The 18,767-nt window shown below is 41.7% G+C and overlaps 2 protein-coding genes and 1 non-coding gene across 3 annotated transcripts in view; all 3 read left to right on the top strand.

Moving 5' to 3' along the window:
• The first annotated feature begins 5,613 nt into the window (after positions 1 to 5,613).
• Positions 5,614 to 10,836, top strand: LOC118428830 (actin, cytoplasmic). The gene is made up of 6 exons (XM_035839054.1): positions 5,614 to 5,987; positions 8,336 to 8,493; positions 8,737 to 8,976; positions 9,118 to 9,364; positions 9,503 to 9,694; positions 9,851 to 10,836. The coding sequence occupies exons 2-6, from the start codon at positions 8,371 to 8,373 to the stop codon at positions 10,174 to 10,176; spliced, it is 1,128 nt and encodes a 375-aa protein (XP_035694947.1). The 5' UTR covers positions 5,614 to 5,987; positions 8,336 to 8,370; the 3' UTR covers positions 10,177 to 10,836.
• A 1,862-nt stretch (positions 10,837 to 12,698) lies between these two features.
• On the top strand, positions 12,699 to 12,839 carry LOC118429797. The gene has a single exon (XR_004832784.1). It is a non-coding gene; the product is annotated as a U4 spliceosomal RNA (small nuclear RNA).
• Positions 12,840 to 15,849: 3,010 nt separating this feature from the next.
• The window catches only part of LOC118429651, an 8,752-nt gene continuing 5,834 nt past the window's right edge, over positions 15,850 to 18,767 (top strand). Inside the window, exons 1-2 of the mRNA XM_035840233.1 lie at positions 15,850 to 16,028; positions 16,413 to 16,488. Of these exons, the coding sequence (XP_035696126.1) occupies positions 15,852 to 16,028; positions 16,413 to 16,488 (253 nt within the window). The 5' untranslated portion in view covers positions 15,850 to 15,851. The remainder of the gene's footprint in view (positions 16,029 to 16,412; positions 16,489 to 18,767) is intronic.

The following is an 18,767-nucleotide window of genomic DNA, read 5'->3' as shown; positions in this document are numbered from 1 at the left end:
AAATATTGAAGAAACTTCCGTTGGTAACTAAGCTCCGTCCGTCAGTTGTCTAAGTTAGAGTCACACAACATGGTCCAATTTATCACATAAAATGATACAGAAAATACAATATTCCTCTCCTTACCCTGTTAATATATCAACGGGCGTTAGAAGATGCAAAATACGTATCTATTACTTGGTACACTGCCTAGATTGGGATAAATAGGATGTATTTGAGGAATGCAAGGTGCAATAGCATATCCTCTTTTTCTATAATTAGCGCCCCGTTGCTTGTGAGAGGGAGACAGGATGTCGTCTGCAAAGTGGGAGCAACCATACACTTCCTTCCATATTTTCCAACTTATTTCGCTATAAAAATGATTTTGCAACCGTACATATGAATAGGCCTTCTCCGGTTGTAAATGCACATTCGCCATATCAAGGAAAATATCGACTGTTTCAACCCCATTTTAGAACAATGATGAATTTTCCCTATCAACAATGATTGACCCCGCCCCACCAGACAAAGTGGTCTCGTCCCGAAGGTCAACAGGGCATTATCAGCCGGGAGCCCAGAACATTACCTTATTTGGTCATGTCTTGGGCACCTTGCGCTGGATATGAATAATAATCAGCTGATCATATGATGCAGTAATTCCAATCTAGCCAAAGAAAGGTCAACATTTGCGCACGATATGTGATTGTTCTGAGAGTGTACGCCCGTCATTAGTTGAATGCGTTCAAAACGTGAGGTAAAATTTACGGTCACAACAAGAAAGGGTCGTCTGACACTTGTTTTGTGGCGGGCGGGAAAATCGGCGGTAACTCAAGGGGCGTGGCCTCGAGGAAAACTACCGTGGCAGGTGCTGGATAACAGGTCGCTGACTAAACCCCTGACACCTGTTTATTTTTTGAATGTACAAGCTATAATCTGCAACTGTTTGTGGAGTTTTTGCATGAATTGTGATGATTTGACCGAATGTTTCAAAATAAAACAATGCGAATTCTACAGAATTTGTAGCGTAGTGCGGAGTCTTGCACAGATAACCGTGATTCCTCTTGCCCACACATAACACTCAAATAATATCGAGAACAGGGTTGCGTGTTCCCCTTTTAGTGGGAATTCTGACAGGAAACATCCCACGACGGGCTATGACGTGGCTTCACAGCAAGAATGCTGATGCCAACGTCCGCTAGGTAACCCTGTGACTTATCACAGCGTATGGTGGTGTCGTGGCGAATTTGCTACACATGTTCTGATGTTAGATTTTACAAGGGACTATAAACATAATACAACCACTCCTTATTTGTTTGACATTTTCATGGAGGTGTCGCATCTTTCTCTCAATAATAGTTATCACAGACTCAGATAGTACTGACTAGTTCTGGCTGCAGTGTAATATAAATAATGTACGTTGCAATACCTGCCGCCTTGGTTGACCCAATTAAATGTAACACAATACTTGAGGCAGCTGTTTAAAAAAAGAACAATTTTCTGGGATTGCAAACTGCTTTGAAAGTAGAGAACCCCAATTTTCAATCTCTATTGTTGTCATTTCTAAACGTGTATACAGACGCTTGACCCCCCTCCCCAGGAGTAATGTTATTAAAGTAATGCCATTTCGTTGCTGTGTCCCTAGATATCACAGTATTCAAGTTGTTAAAACAAGTTGTAAAAATCCATCACCACGTTTAATGTCACGCCCTTAAACATAACAAGGCTTGCAATTGCTCTGCCAGCCTTCCTGCGCCTTATCTTTATATGACTCAAAGCCGGCGCCTATGAGAAGGAATTACCCATGGCAAATACACGAATGGATTGCAGACAGCCGTAATGTTCGTGTTCTTAGGGCGATACCAATGAAAACGTTAGGGGTAGATTGGAGACATACATAATAGGAATATATCTGTTTCCATCTCGTTACATGGCGAAGTACTGTCTCCTCTTAATAAGTGACACTGGCTCCTCTCTTTCAGTTATTAACCATCTGATTGCCAAATTTAACATTCAAAATGGGACAGGACTTACGAAGCTAACGTATACCCTCCCCCCCCCCACCAACTAGTAGTTTGCGGCCAGAAAAAATGGCGCGAAAGTTTTAACCCAGGTGTCAACAGGAGTCCGTAAGACGTCATCCTCATGACGTCTTCGTCAACTTAGCTGACGTAACTGTTATGTCTTCGTTTGCCTACTGAACTACATATTTTTCTTTGGTGACGGCATTCTTGTGTACTTAATTGTACTTAATCGTTGTGTACTTCAACGAACGGATATATGTGACTTTCTATTGTGCGTGTAGCAGCAAACGTCAGAAAGGTCCGCACCTGTGTATGATGTTACTAAATTACACCCCATGACGCGGCTCTTACGTTTATTATGCACACATTGTACATTTTGTCTTTTAAAACAGTACTAGAAATGAGAGAAGTATGGTGTTTGACTTGTTAAGTGCTTGTGTTAAAGTTAAGACTGAAAATGTAAGTAGACATATGTATGCACATGTGCAAGCGCGCGCACACACACACACACACACACACACACACACACACACACACACAAACACACACATATACAGACACACAGACTGGTCACCTTTCTCTTTCTCGACATACACGCACACAAACTGTGGCGCATTACACATGCTAGCAAATTTACACATACCATCATTGTTAGCTTCAAGCGTTATTTTGGACGGTCATTTTCGTGCGCAAAGTACTAGTACGTCATTACGTCACTAAATTCAAACATTTGCACCCATCCAAGGGTCATGTCAATCCTTCTGTTACAAACTGGGACGACCTTTCAAAGATTATGTCGATATCACCTGACCGTTAGTCTACGTCTATTCCTACTGTTTGCTAAGGGCCGTGATAGCCACGAGATTGTGAGGCTTGTACCATGGTACCATGGGACCAAAGTGCGTTTTTGAGGTGTAACGTTTTAGAAGGTATATGTCATGCCTTGGCATGTCTTCTGTATATGTACGTTATGTATATGATGATTGTTCACGAGAGTGTCAAAACTCCGATTGTACGCTCATCACTTGCAGTTTTTTGCGCAAGACTTGGCACAAAGCAACAGAAATTCGCTAGTTGGGGGAAAGGGGTGTATTTTTGTGTGCATAATAATGTGTTTTTTCAGGTCAGTGAAATTCAATAAAACGAGGCATTCGCCTTCATTTGAAATTTAGAATGTTGCACTAAACAAAGTGCACATAGACGAACACGGAATGGAGGAGATACTAGTATACATCATCCGTTTTCCTCCACTGCTTTACATACTAGATACTATCAAAGTTCTGTCTTTCACTTAAAAAATGGAGTATTGGTTTTGAATTCTTGAAACAGGTCGGGGGTAGAAAGAGTGTTTTTTTTTGCGGTGAAAAGGGCACTCGCGAAAGGCTACATAACGTTATACCAAATCGACCGTTTTTTTTCCGGTCCCCTTACAGCATCTAGACTAAACTTAGTTGGGGCGTCTCCCCTACTTCACCTATAACCACACCCATTTGTCCATCACCACCCTAACACGTACTAGTATATACTACGCCCCATTACAGCCTTAATTGGACTTTTGACCGTTATTGCCCCTTAAGTATAGGTGTTTCCCCTATGGGTCAATTGACAGGGAGTCTTTTTTATTGTCCATTACGAATGTTTGGGCTGGGCGTATCTATTCCAAAGGAATTTTCAAGCACACACCCATTCTAAAAGCAAGTTTGGAAGCATTTCGGATAAGGGCATTCTCTCGTCTTCAAGCAGATGTTGGGCGGGAAAATGCTTAGGTTTTCTGGCCTTTTATTATGTTATTTTTGTTTCCCAACACCTGCTTTGAGATTGAATTCAAAAGCCCAATTTGTCATGTTATCTCGTAACCGTAAGTCTATGTTTAAAAATAGTGGTGGGGTAGGGGTGGTGGTTTCGCCGCAAGGCATGCAAGAATTGACCTACTTACCTGTTCTATTTCTTACCAAATACCGGCATATCTTTATCGTGGGTATCTAAAATTCTAAATGCATTTGGAATCAATTTTGGAATGAAACCTTTAATGTCTGTTTAATTGGTCTAATGTAATGATGTTCTGTGAAATTTTGGGGTGACTTGCACTGCAGAATGTGTAACTACGTAGCGCATTCCAAGATTATGCATGCCCCCCTCACAGTGTTATAATCAAAATTGCATGGAACGTCAAGTTGTGGGTGCTAGCTGACAATCCGCAAATTTGATTTAGAGATCAGCATAATAACCACACATTAATTAAATGGGACCATCTTGAATGCCTTGCGGTTTTAACCAATCTGGATTATACAGCTACAGAATAAACTGTAGATTTCCACCACAACTTCTAATATGATAAACCTGTTACCATTAGAAGTTGTGGTGGAAATCTTTTTGAAAACAAAAGCTTTGCGTGTACAGACTTTTTTTCTGAAAGACATTTACAAGAAATCGCTATCAAACAAACATTTCGCAGGCCTTTCCCATGGTATCTAAACGCAAAGTGGACTGCTCTAAGCAGGATCGTATCAAGTTGCAATGTTTATATTGAAAGTCCCCACGCGGGCGACCAACGCTTATCTTCAGGTCCCACCCACCTTTCAAAGCCCCTTTTTTCGACACAAAAATAAACAAGCGAGTTTTCGTCCTGGTATGACCGGCATTCGCTGGCGACACCCCCTCCCTCCCACAAAAAAAAGCAACTTCAATCACGAAAGTAGAGGATATATGATATCAGCAAAATACCACGTGAATTAATCATCAATTTTGCAAAGAGACGGAGTAACCATCTCCAAATAGATGTTGGGTGGGAACAGAAACAAATTCCATCTGATCTGAAGAAAGGTTCAGCTTGAAAATATTGCAATTTTCCAAACATTTACTAGTAGATTAGCGCCATTTTCCTTTTTGTGTAATCAGCGCTTCTCTTGGATAAGATCCCAGTACACATTAATCATGCTATTATTTTAGTTGAACGAGACAATCAACGTAATTGTCTAGAGACTAGAGCAACAACAATAACAAATGTATGAAATTCAAAATGAAAAGAAAACCTACGTTGAAGACCAGTTTACTTAGTTTCTCCATGTTGACTTTAGAACCTTTTATTTAGATCATTTTTCTGTATTTTTTCTGGATCCCTACAAATTAATTCATTGTGGTGGTAAAACTTCAATGTAGTTTTCACAACAAATAATACGGCCATGTAAAACACTCTTCGCTTGAACTGGCAAATACCGTCTGAGTGTGGCTTCAAATGCACAGCTGGGACCATTACTAATGTGTATTGCGGTGGTCCCCTATGTACTAGCAAATTGCATAAAAAAGGACGTATAGACATCGCAAATTGGAATAAATGACTCCACTAGGGATATAAAACTCCAACGACATTTTCTGACGTCATCTTGCATGTTACTTCCTCTCTCCAAGGCGTTTACAAGTATCGTTGATTCGAAAGAATTTCTGGAATTCCTGAGTTTCAATAACGATTTCTTTGTGCCAGATGGACTTGCGGATGTGTAGATATTGTCAGAATTGGCTCAGTCTGTTTACAAATCGCAGGCTTCGGGTCTGGCGGTCGGAAAACAATGGGCAGCTATTGGGGCGAGTCAGTCTCACTCAGTGATGTTACGCCCCCCTCTGTTTGCAACCACACTCTTTCTTCTCTCAAATGCTCCCATTTTGAATTATCTAAATGTGCCTTATCACACGTATTATTTATTCCATTGCATGAAATATAAAAGTCCTAATTGCATGAAAATCGTGGTTGAAAATGGCTCTCCCCCCTGAAAATGTACGATAATCTGTTCCACGGGTGAATCAGCTGGGACCCACGTGGCTCGAACAGGCCTTCCACGCTCTGACCAATCATCGCCCCGGATTGCCGGCATGACCATATTTGGGAGAGATTTCCTAGAAGAAGGGTGGAGTTGGGTATAAAAACGGAGCCGGCAAAATTGATTTGCGTGCAGACGACTGGATCGTGCAAGAAGGAGACTTCGACTTTTTTGGTAAGACTTTTTCCTCAGATTTACCTCAGAATGTGCCTGAAAATTTACTAAATTGCATCCTAACCTTAGTTTAGAACCTCAAGATAGCTTTAGGCGATGAGCTTTAGGGTGAGTAACATTTGGGGGCTAAATTTAGATGCCATGTGGGACTCAGTGTCAACGGACTTGTACAAAGCCGGTTCCTCGTCCATTCATTTGACGTCTCGCGTCTTGCTAGCAACGTTGTCCTAAATTTCTTACTTTCTTCGAATGACTTTAAGTTATGTGGAAGTCAGGTAAATTTTTCAAAGGATTTGTGCAATGTTCAGTTAGGTTTTTCGATGGACACTACCTTGTGAGGTACCTCCCGAATAGCTTGACTGAAATTTATGGTGACCGTTATGCCTCCCGGGGAAGGCCGTGTTGTAATTATGGTACAAAAACCGGTCCACACTAGGTGTTGTAGGTTAGGAAAGCTCCGTGCATTTGCTCTCCGATAGGGAAGCTAGATCTTCTTGCTTTCAAATACTCGTTCTCGAATCAGACAACAAGTAACGACAGTTCGAAAGAAAAAGGGAACTTGTCACGTGGCTTGTTCCCCCTTTTCTGCTTCCATTTCTTTTACAGCATTACTTCCTCTCGATCTCTATAAACTTTGCTCGATTTGTAGTAATTAAAATGCACAGCAAACCACAAAATTATAGTTTGATTTGCTTCGTCGCGAAGCCCTACATGTCTAGATCGTCTTGCAACACTCTTCGAGCGTCTTCAAATTTTAACGACTTTCCCTAGCCGTCTCCCCAAGCTTGTGAATGAAAAGCCGTTGACAGGTTCAGAAATTCCTTGTCCCCTATTTGGATGGGGCGGGAAAAAGCAGCGTTAGTGTTACAACAACAAGGGCTTGGCCCCGTCTGCCCCATGCTGTCTGTTTTAAATATTTTAAATTCGCAGCCGCGATAACGGTCTAACCGTCAGTCGGTAGTGTGCAACTTTTTCTGCAACCGAATAGTCAGCATGTCTAGACCGCCTTTTATGTTCCTTGGTAACGATATATTATTTCTGGTTTATGTAAGCTTTCGTAATAGTTCTTGCGACTAATTTGATGGATGTACGGCGGTTTGAAAATGATTGGGGAGATAATGCACATTTAGCTTTGATTCTATAGAATGCAGGGTGGAACGGGCATTCTAAAATCTCTAAAAGTGAAACATGGCACCGGCGCTGTGATACATTTACACCGGTGATAGTCGCTTCCCCCCAGGCTAGATGCGATCATCGTTTCACCTTTTCACAGGATTTGCCCATATATGGTCACATATCGAGTGCTTCCCGCCAGTGGGTGATGAATATATGAATGAGGAAGGAACAAAGGGAGGGGGGAAATAATGAAACGCTCGCGTGCATGTTGCACCAGAAGGCTTGGCTGTTCATTGTGTGCAAAATGCGTGCCTGGAAAAATCTTGTCGGTCGGGACTGTGATAAATGAACAAAAATGTCTCACATTGGTCCTAATTTATCTGCTAACACATGTTGTACATAGCCGTAGATTGTTTTAACATCTGGTGGAGCTACACCAATATTGGGCTTGCCCAGTACACGCCATGAGTAAGCAATGCTGCCATTGTGTAAACATGGGGGCATCCCTCTGCAGGACCATATATGGGCAAAATTTGTCTCACCTGAGCTAGGGCTGCTGATATTGTGATAAGCCTGGATTTGCATACTATAGGATGGGTGTGGCCACACATTTCCATGGTAGTAGTTAGTAAATAAGGCAGCCTTTTGTTTTCTGCATAATCATTGTGCAGTTTTTCTTATGCTTTTTTGTTTATCTTATGTGTCAACTTTGAGAAAAAATCTGCTTGTGTAAATTTTACATCATTTGTAGATTTGCTTAGCTAAGGAAAGTTGATTTTAAGTGTAGAAAATTTTTTTCACCTTGAAAACCTTGTCAGATTAAGAAAGTTCTTGTAAGTGAAAGGACGACTTCCTTATTCTTGGCTGAGTATTTGAAAGGCTTTTCCTCCAGAAAACTAGGTTGTCAGATCATAGAGAATGTGGCTGAAAATGGTGGGAAGACTTCCTCATTCCTGGCTGTGAGTCATGGCTGGCTGCCTGGATGATATGTCAGAAGGGGAAGTGGCTTGTAAGTGGTGCAGGAAGGGCTTCCCCCTGACACCTGATGTCCAAATTTGGTCCTGGCTCCTTGCCCTATAAGGCTTTGGGTGTGTCCTTATATGGACATCGCCTCTTTGTGATTGGTGATTCAGAGAAGTGATGTCATCCAACCACTGACTGTCTCAGTGCTTATAAACAGTGTTCTCTCACAGGTTTCTCATTCATTTGGTGCTCTTGCATTGCTGCTACAGGTTCCCTGTGACGTGACCACACACCTACATTTACAATGGAAGACGATGTTGCAGCGCTGGTTGTGGACAACGGCTCCGGTATGTGCAAGGCCGGTTTCGCTGGAGATGACGCTCCCCGTGCTGTGTTCCCCTCCATCGTGGGACGGCCACGCCATCAGGTATGCAGCAAGTTCCCTTACTTGACTTTAAATTTTACTGAAATTTTTGTACAGCTTTATCAGAAAAAAAAGTTTAAAATTTTAGTGGTTCTAATTGTGAATAGAGATCTATTCTTTAAACATTTACTGTTGTGATTATACAAGAACTTTCAAGAAGAGGAAGTAACCACAAACATGCTCAGCCATTTCCTGTTCCTTTCAACAGAAATTCAGTTCCTAATCTTGTTCCTTCTTTCTAAACAGGGTGTGATGGTTGGCATGGGCCAGAAGGACAGCTATGTAGGTGATGAGGCCCAGAGCAAGAGAGGTATCCTTACACTGAAGTACCCCATCGAGCACGGTATCGTCACCAACTGGGACGACATGGAGAAGATCTGGCACCACACCTTCTACAACGAGCTGCGTGTCGCTCCAGAGGAACACCCCGTGCTGCTGACTGAGGCCCCACTCAACCCTAAGGCCAACAGGGAAAAGATGACACAAGTAAGAACTTCTTTTTTTTTTTTTTTTGTTAGAGAAAAAAGATTAAAATGCCAGAACAGTTTGACTTCACAATTGCATGACAGTTATAAACTGCCACATGAAGAGTGACTGATCCAATTTTCTCCTTTATCGCTTCTACAGATTATGTTCGAGACCTTCAACAGCCCAGCCATGTACGTTGCCATCCAAGCCGTGCTGTCCCTGTACGCATCCGGTCGTACCACAGGTATCGTGCTGGACTCTGGAGATGGTGTCTCCCATACCGTGCCCATCTACGAGGGTTACGCCCTGCCCCACGCCATCCTCCGTCTGGATCTGGCTGGACGTGATCTGACAGACTACCTCATGAAGATCCTCACAGAGCGTGGCTACAGCTTCACAACCACTGGTGAGTTTCAAACTTCTATAATTTTGTCTGGTCTTGACATTTTCAATTTTACACTTATGATACTGATCACAGCTTTTATGTTAAAGTTAGTAATGATAGACTGCCTTCAGAAATTAATCATTTTATGTCCCATTGCAGCTGAGAGGGAAATCGTCCGTGACATCAAGGAGAAGCTGTGCTATGTGGCCCTGGACTTCGAGCAGGAGATGTCCACCGCTGCCTCCAGCTCCAGTCTGGAGAAGAGCTACGAGCTGCCTGACGGACAAGTCATCACCATCGGCAACGAGAGGTTCCGCTGCCCCGAGTCTCTCTTCCAGCCTTCATTCCTCGGTAAGTCTTGTTCTGCAACAGTAAAATTATAAAACTTCACTTTATTAAGAAGACAGGACACTGAAGTAAATATACCAACTCTTACTTGTATAAGACTGTTTGTCTGTTAATTGATTTGTTCTTCTGTATGCTTACTATTCTCGCTTCTGTTCTCAGGAATGGAGTCCACTGGTGTTCACGAGACAACCTACAACTCCATCATGAAGTGCGACATCGATATCAGGAAGGACCTGTACGCCAACACCGTGCTGTCCGGTGGCACCACCATGTTCCCCGGTATCGCCGACCGTATGCAGAAGGAGATCACCGCCCTGGCACCCAGCACCATGAAGATCAAGATCATCGCTCCTCCCGAGAGGAAGTACTCTGTCTGGATCGGAGGGTCCATCCTGGCCTCCCTGTCCACCTTCCAGCAGATGTGGATCAGCAAGCAGGAGTACGACGAGTCCGGCCCATCCATCGTCCACCGCAAGTGCTTCTAAACTGGAACATAAGTTAGGACTAAAAGCTACAGGGAGCTTGTCAGGAGCTAACGATGGCAAGTTGCAATGGATTAAGACATGGCTCGAGCGTGTACATGTAGAAGCCAGGACGAAACAAACCTGACCGTTCCTATCTTGCAGTCGGGTGGGTTCTTTTTTACTAACATATTGTTCACTAAAAATGGCCGTCGGACAGCCAGCATAACACACAATGTTGTGGGTGCACAGAGTAGCAAGGGATAAATTAACCTAGAAAGTTTGGCAATCATTTAAGTGGAGGCAATAACTTCTGTTAACTGTCTATAAAAAGTACATTGTTATTCTGGTAACATTCCTTGCCTCACTGAAGTTTATTTGTCATTCCAGCCTTTTGTACATTCCTCCTGAAAGTGTTATTGAGAACCAAGAATTCCTGCAACATTCCTATGTCAAGATTGTTTTAAAGCACTTCTCGTAGAATCATAGCTCTAGCGTGTTAAAAAGAATTGTTTAAAATTTTGTATGTGCCAATAGTATTGTCAGCAAACAAACACGGTATCTTTGAAATATATCCCTTATTTTTGATGGAAAAGCTCACTAAGAGGTGAAGTTGAAAGCAGTCCATCTGCAATGCTGTGATCACCAGTATGAAGGAATAAAAATATGATCTTTTGGAAAGGATAAGTGTCTGCTGTTTATGTTTGAATACTTAATATGTTGCTGTAGAATTAGACATTACTAGTTTACATCAGGAACACACACTTTTTCATGGCCCTCCCCACCCATCCGTTTCAGTAATTGGAGAGTACTATAGTAATCCGACGAGAAAGTTCCCATGGAACTCTTGCTCTGATACCTGCATTGGTACTAGTAACCCAAAAGCCAACTTAGGGAAACCTGCCTAATATGAAGCATTCAGTACCAGTAATCACTAGATAGTTTTAATTGCCCTCCCCGCCCATCAGTTTCAGTAATTGCACAGTAAATCGACTAGAAAGTTCCCATAGAACTCTTGCTCTGGTACCTGCAGTGGTAACCCAAAAGCCAACTTAGGGAAACCTGTCCTAATATGAAGCATTCAGTGCCAGTAATAACTACATAGTTAACTCAGGAAACGATGATAAAATGTATTAACACTGTAAAAGATGGGTATGATATGAACCCTGCAAAGATGAATTTAGCCACATGTGACACAACCCTGTTATTATACTCCTTCAAGAGTAGGGACATTCCTTCGAAAGAGAGCCATCCTGAAGTAATATGTATTCAACAAGTTCTTTTGTGAAGAGTAGGTACTGTTTTATGGCTCTAAAATTTATTTTAATCTTTAAATCAATATAAACCACCGTTTAGAATTGAAATGAAACAAATGCATGAAAGAAGTGCCTATTAGCAACTTATACGTGCAAAAAGTATTCTGCTAGAATATCTCAAATGTGTTAAAAGGGTAAACGAACGGATAAATTGTTTTTGATATAAGTAGCCTTGGAGAACCTAATATATGTGTATGTGGCTATTCAAGGTTGACAAGTAAAAGTACATGAAGCTAGCTAAGAGATTTCAAGAAAGTCATCAAACAATCGATACAAGAGTTTCTGGACGCTTATAAAATGCTGAGCCCAGGTTTCATACCTTTCAAGGCATCCTGCTGCATTGCCACTCAAGTGTTGACAATGAAAGTTTGAAACGTGAAAATCTGACATGGCAGAACTGATAAGGAAAGAGCGCCCCTAGGCGGAGATGTTGCGCACTGCAACAATTTCCATGCGGTGGTGCATTGGGTGGGAGGGGGTACATTTATTGTTCTACTCCTCGTTCTTTTCTCTCGGATTTTACTCCTCTGCCGGTTAAAGTCCTTCCCCAGCTTATGTTACTGTCTTGCCACGGAGGAATCTGCCTGGAGATTAGGATTTTCCTTCAGTCTGCTGGTTTAGTCTGATCCGTTCAAAGACTACTTGAACCTTTGTTACAAACGCATGTAACGAACTATTTAAAGACTCCAGAATAGTGTAATTTCGACAACAACTTGCATACCGTATACGTAGATGAACAGACTGAAAGGTATATTGTCAACTGTTAAGAAAAAGACAACGTGGAAATCAATGGATCGTACATGGCAACAACATGTTGCTCTCTTGTGACTCGTGTGTGCCTTGTGCAACTAATACAGGCATGTGGTTTAAACAAAATCAGTGGTACAAAAGCGCTCTCTAGCAGGTTTGCGCAGAATCACCGCTGCCACCATTGTTAATGCGCAGGTGCATGGTAATTGAGTAGTCACGTGACCAATACGTCGTACATGCGTCTGTTCATACCACGTAAATGCATTTATCTTTCATCCAATCAAATTGTTCGATAATTTTCTCGGCGAAATACCTCTGTATTGAAATTTAAATAATTTTGTCGGTTGAATTTCCATCATACAAGGCGGAATTCAATTCCCGTTGTTGGTTGACTGCGGTCAATGGTTCATTGAATTGACGTGCACCACAAAAAGCTCTTGTCCCTGTTTACCTCCGGGCCATGATGCCACTGTTTACGGTAGCTTTGCGCAGAGGCGATATCATAGCCGATGAGGTCTATCCGAGGCGTGATTATTGCTAGTTGAAAACTTTTCCCAATACCCCGCCTGGGGGACGTGAAATACCGTCCACCATGGCAATTTTTGTGAGCCCCTACGGGGGCCCCAATCAATAACAAAGAATAGTACATTACACAGTTCTGTATGTCCAAACATGTCATGTGTGTCTCAATTCACAGTAGACGGTAGAGATCGGAGTCAGGTGTATCTCGGATTTTTTCGTGAGAAGGTTGGAATTCTTATCCTTCCTAGGGCTAATGAAATTAAGTTTTTAGCCTGTTTGCTCAGACAATCCGAGATTGGGGAAAAAAGAATGAATCAATATTGAGTAGTGTATGCAGCTAAATTGTTATATTACTGCAAATATGAGTTTCCCGAGCATTACTAAAATCTTAAAGAATAGTTTCAATCGTAAATCTAAATTACTAAAATAAACATTCGGAAACTTTGACCTCTTTCGCAGACTTTTTGGGCCGACGGTGCTTACCATTTTTATGGAGGGGGGGGGGGGGAACTGTTTTGCGATTTTCAACATGGGCTAAGGTTCTCTATCTAATGTCGAGGGGGATCGTTATGCAACGATTTGCATATCAGTAACATTTACGAAGGACAATTTGGAGCAAGTGACGACTCGATATGCTAAACCGGTTTTTCCAGTAAGCGCCGTACAAGCCTTGTTTTTTTTTGGGGGGGGGGGGGGGGCAGTTTTAATGTATTCTTGTGAAATTGAATTGTAGATTGTAAAATAATTCAGTCTACTTTCTATATACCATTTTAATCTAATTCTAAATTCTAGTATTATTGGGGATTTTCCTGGTATAATTCCCATTTGTTCTAGGATAGATAGGAATTCCAATAGAATTCCGTTAGAATTTTACCAATCTTACCCAGTGCCTATCATATACAAAATGGACAAATGTCAATTCCCCACTTTTCTGTGATTGCAGTTATCATAGATATCGACAGATGTCGCTGCTGTACAACAAGCTCTGGTTGCTGTTATAACTCTCCAAGCAGAAGTTAGACTCTGGCTGTTTGTTTTTTGGACGTTTTTATCGGACTTTCCATTTTCAACCGTTGTCTTTATGTCTCGCGGCGAATACAAACGCCTGAAGTAACGTCAAAACACAGTCGGAGCCTATCAACCCTTGCTTAGAGAGTAGGTGGGCCTACAGTCGATGCTATTTTCAAAGAACCATACGTAATGCAATGGACAATAGACAATAGTCATTTGAGTACGCCAGATATGGGGCATTACACGATTCGAGTGCAATGACCCTAATTATTTGTTGTTTGATAGTGGCTTCTTTTTTAATCTTGAACTTCAATCAAAATAGCTGAGAAGGTCAATGTCGAGTGCGTTCTAGAGTGAGAGGGTCACTGTCAAGTGCGTTCTAGTGTTGCAACAGGCATAACTTGAAAGTGTCGCATGCGCTGTGTAAGAAATGCAACACAGTTCATAGCTGAAAATAGCAACATACTTTTGGAAAAGATTATCATCTTTGGCAGGGCAAAGCGTTGTGCCCTTAGAAAAATACACTTCATGCCTATTTACCTAGGTGAAAATTAGTTGCAAATTAGAGATCCTCTCCCGAGCTCAACTCGGGGAATTTCCTAGCTTTGTTTCAAGATTTACTTTGGGACGTCCTCTTAGTTGTGACATCAAAATACCTTGTGTTTTCGTAGAGCAACACACTCCACGAGCACAGAAAAAAAGAAACCAGATTTATCTAGATGAGTTGGTGTCTATCCCCTGAGCTGCAGTGCGAGTGGATCAAACTTACAGTCCGGCCTTATGCAGCTTGTATACCAGTACTAAAAAGCTTGACGTCAAAAGAGGAACAGTTTGTAGGAACATTGTTACCGTGGACTATAGACTGTCCACCAAACAGTGCCGGTTTAACGTTGATGTACTACGTGGACCACATGGTGTAAGCACAGGGCACCTAGTAGGTCAGTGACATTGTTCAAACATGGGACAAGGACTTTTCTCTCGTGATATCTCCCGAATCTCCTTGGAGATCAGAAAGCGCTGACACTAAATCTAGGCCCTCGTTTAGAAAAAAAAAAAGATTATATCAATGTGTATCTAGGTTTTGGAAAAACCGTTTTGTATCAAAAGTTACAATTGTGTAAATTAGTATCAAAACTCCACAAGGACATGTAGCGTTACCTTCATTTATACCCTTTCGTCAGCTTTCAACTATGATGAATTGGTGCGTGTATGTTACAACACTCAAACATGTGACTTTGTACCACATGCTCATACCATGGCGCGTGTCCCTGTTTTCATGCTAAACCACGCCTACATTTTGATTGACACATGCACTGTGATGCACACCTCTCTACTGGCAACCATATAGAAAAAAAACATTTGAAGAACAACTTATCTTACTTGAAATCCATTCCATTCGATTACAGATGTGAATGTGCTCTTTGCTTATTCATGAAGAACAACTTATCTTACTTGAAATCCCTTCCATTCGATCAGTTACAGATGTGAATGTGCACTTTGCTTCGAAGTAACGGCTTGAAAACTGGTGTGAAATCTGATCTAATTTTCTTTTTTTTTCATCATTGATCCTGAAGAAGACGACAGTGGTCGTGGAAAAACCTGAGCATTGTATACCTTACTGTTGGAAATTTTAATGTTGTACTATGATTACTACCAAGTTCCAACACATATGAGCTTCCATGAAAAGACAATTTTTTTCACGACAAAGTGTAACAGATCATAGAGAACGCAACAAAGTCCAGCTTCATACGCTAAGATTTTAATCGCTTTGTTTTTTTGTTGTCATTTCAGTCATACTTCAACATCTTGAAACACATTCCGATTATAAAATCACACAAATAAAACACTGGAAACAATTTTTTCGGTGGCCAGTGCTCACCGCTTGATTAGAGCAAAGAGAGCCTAAGCAAAGTTTGGTATATAATCATTAACTTGATATATGGGTGTGAGCGTTACATCACGTATACTGGCAACCCGTTACACAACGATGTAATTATCATAAACGACATCGGCCCCTTACACAACCAGAGATTTTTCGTTGGTTTATGCAAAACAGCGGTATAATCATTAACCATAAAAGTGCATAAATTGCCAGCAAACATGTTACACAATTCTATTTGGAGTAGTTGCAAGCGCGAGTGCGTTGTCGTGTGTCGTTTGTCTGAAATGGGGAAATATATCGCCGCAGCGTTGGTCCTTTTGGCGCAGATGCTCTCTGTTAGAGGTGTAGAGTTTGTGCCCAATTTAAACCTACATGGAACCACACAAGACGCTTGGGTAGGTAATACCATCGGTGTTAACTAGAATAATATTGTTGTGTGATATTTTTCAAACTTTTTAGGAGCATTAGCCGTTCTGATAATGTAATTTGTCCCTCACGGTTAAAAGATGTACTAGTGTCGAATCCTAACAATACGGCTTATTTGTAAGAAAGTTTTCTATACGGTTTTGTTATATCAATTGTAACTGTATTTTTTACCTGTAGTTTTAAAGTAGGCATTGCTTAGGTAATCATATACTTCAATTGAAGCGTACCACCACATAACGACCTTTATACGGAATGTAGGCCGTAGAAACGTACAAGGAAGCTCATTGCATATCGTAAAAACGTCTTATTTAGTCTTGTCTTTTTGACCAGTTCTATTTTGAACACCTTTACAGGTAGACACGCTACTACTGAGTGACTACCGCGGAAAGCCTGTCTACCGTGTGGTATTCGACCTCACCACGCCAGAAGGTAAGAGATGAACTGTTAGCTTGTAGTATACTTTAGTTTTTTTAAATATTCTTTGTTTCAATTGGCTCAGCTATCAACATGCTATCAAAGCATGTCCAACCAGCCCCGGCCCTCTCACATATTCAGGACCTTTCCACCAACAACTTTGCTCCCGGGCCCAACCTCTCCCCACCCCAAGCAAGGTCGGCGCTGGGTTGGAAGTAGTCTGGAATCCCTCCTACTCTAGCTCCAGTTTGTTCCTCTGATCGCATCTATAAGTACAATATTACTTTTCTAACTCTGATTTTTAAAAATATATATAGCCGACTGTCGTTTACCTCGTTTCTAGACAAGTAGCTTACCTCGCCGACCAACTCCTAACCACAGATGACCTTGGCTTAGGACTGTAGTTCTCAACCATGGTCTGGAGAAGGTCGGGAGGCCATGGCCGGCTACACGTGACGGACGCTTCAAGTTCTTACCATATAGTACAGGCGATTGCTGAAAAATGTAGGCTTAGTTAAACAGACGTGGCAACCAGTTTTCTCCATTCTTCTAGATTTTCTGTTTTTCTTACTGTTTTGTATCTCTTAGTGTTCATTCTCTGATACTATCCTTCCATATTGTCCGCTGCCGCCTTCTTTTCCTTCCTCCCTGGACAGTTCCTTGCTTGAAAGATCTGGCTTGTAGTCCAGATGACCGTGACACGAGGCCGTAGAAATCTACCACCCCAGTTAATTTGCTTATCTTTACTTTGGTTTAGTAGAACTTCGCACGAATCGATGTTTTGTTTGACTACATGTTCCGCACTTGAAATTCGGTTGTGTTATATGTGTATAGAAAAAGTGTCCGTAGGGTATCCAATATTTTCAGCGATGGAATCTGAGCAACGGTTGCTTTGGAAGAAATTTATCCTAAGCCAGCAAAATTTATCCGTAAATAAAATGCGCTTTTCTTGAACAATTCTCGTGACGCCTCCGTTTTGAAATTGACCAATTTCGTTTCCGGCATATTGAAAGAAAGTGCTTTTTTTGAGGTGGCAAGGTGGTCGTATGGTTAGGGTGGTTGACAAAAGGTCCTAGTTTGAATCTATGCCTGGCTTCAGAGTTGTGTCCTTGAAAAAGGGTACTTTAGACCTATTTTGAATTCCTCACCCGACCCAGATAAAAATGAAAATGACCAGTTCAGGCTAGGGACGTCCTATCGGATGAGTCGAAAAACTGTACGTTAAAGAACCCACCACACTTAATAAAAGTATGAATTCATCCCGGAGTGAGTGGGCCAAACCTTACACTTTACAGTCCAGTCTCTGGTAGGGTTAATATCTAAGAAAAGTAAAAGACACTTTTATGTCAATCCTTCCACGAATGTGGTAAATTCAGACAAATAAAATCTTAACGGTAATGGGCAAGAACAATATTTGTAATGGTAAATGTACAACTTAGCCAAATATTTAAAGGGTGGTCAATCTGCAAGCTGACAGTATGGCGGAAATTCTATCTTATCAGTCAGAAGCTTCAGCAATGTACAAAGGGCAAAGGGTTAAGAAAACACCTACTGTTTGCAGTTTTTTGTCGAAATTTTCAATCCTCAAGGAGGAAATGTTGAAAGGTCACTTTAACGTCACTGCAAGTGGGACGGAGTGATCTTATTACATGTGGCAAACCAAAGTCTGAACGGCAATATTTACCTTTCATTTGCCAACAGGATTATAATTTTCAGTGCGCTCTGAAGTAAAAATGTAGACCGAGAAATAGTGGATGGATTTTTATGATACTTAGAACGTTGGTATAGGACGTGTTTGCAAAATGAAACATTTTGCATCCCCTGGTGGCTTACAATAATCTCCAAGCAGATCCAGCGTGGCATAAGACAGTAACATAAGCTGGGGAAGGAGTTTGGCGAATTTACTCCTCTGCCAGCTAAACTCCTTCCTCAGCTTATGTTACTGTCCTATGCCACGCTGGATCTGCTTGGAGATTAGTTTAAGGCCCCCTCTCACTTGACGTGCGGCACGTTGGCAGCACTGCAGCGACCAGTCACTGCAGTACAAATACCTCAATTTCCTGGTCCTCGTACCACAAATTCACTCCACAGCACACTGCACATCATAATCCTCCTGGACTCAAATTCCTGCAGTTATGTGGATCTCCTCTAACAGCAGGGACCTCTGGTCCAGCTGAGGGAACAGATGGAGGCTGCGGTCCCTAGCTGCTGGCGGCTGTGAATCTTGCCTGTTTGCGGAGGCCTTGATCTTGTGTGCGAACCCAAACACCTCCTCCCATAGGAACCCCATCATT

This window comes from Branchiostoma floridae, chromosome 13 (assembly GCF_000003815.2).
Source record: "Branchiostoma floridae strain S238N-H82 chromosome 13, Bfl_VNyyK, whole genome shotgun sequence".
NCBI classification, from domain to species: Eukaryota; Metazoa; Chordata; class Leptocardii; order Amphioxiformes; family Branchiostomatidae; genus Branchiostoma; species Branchiostoma floridae.
The sequence above is the reverse complement of the archived record's forward strand: the minus strand, read 5'-3'. Positions and strand labels throughout refer to the sequence as shown.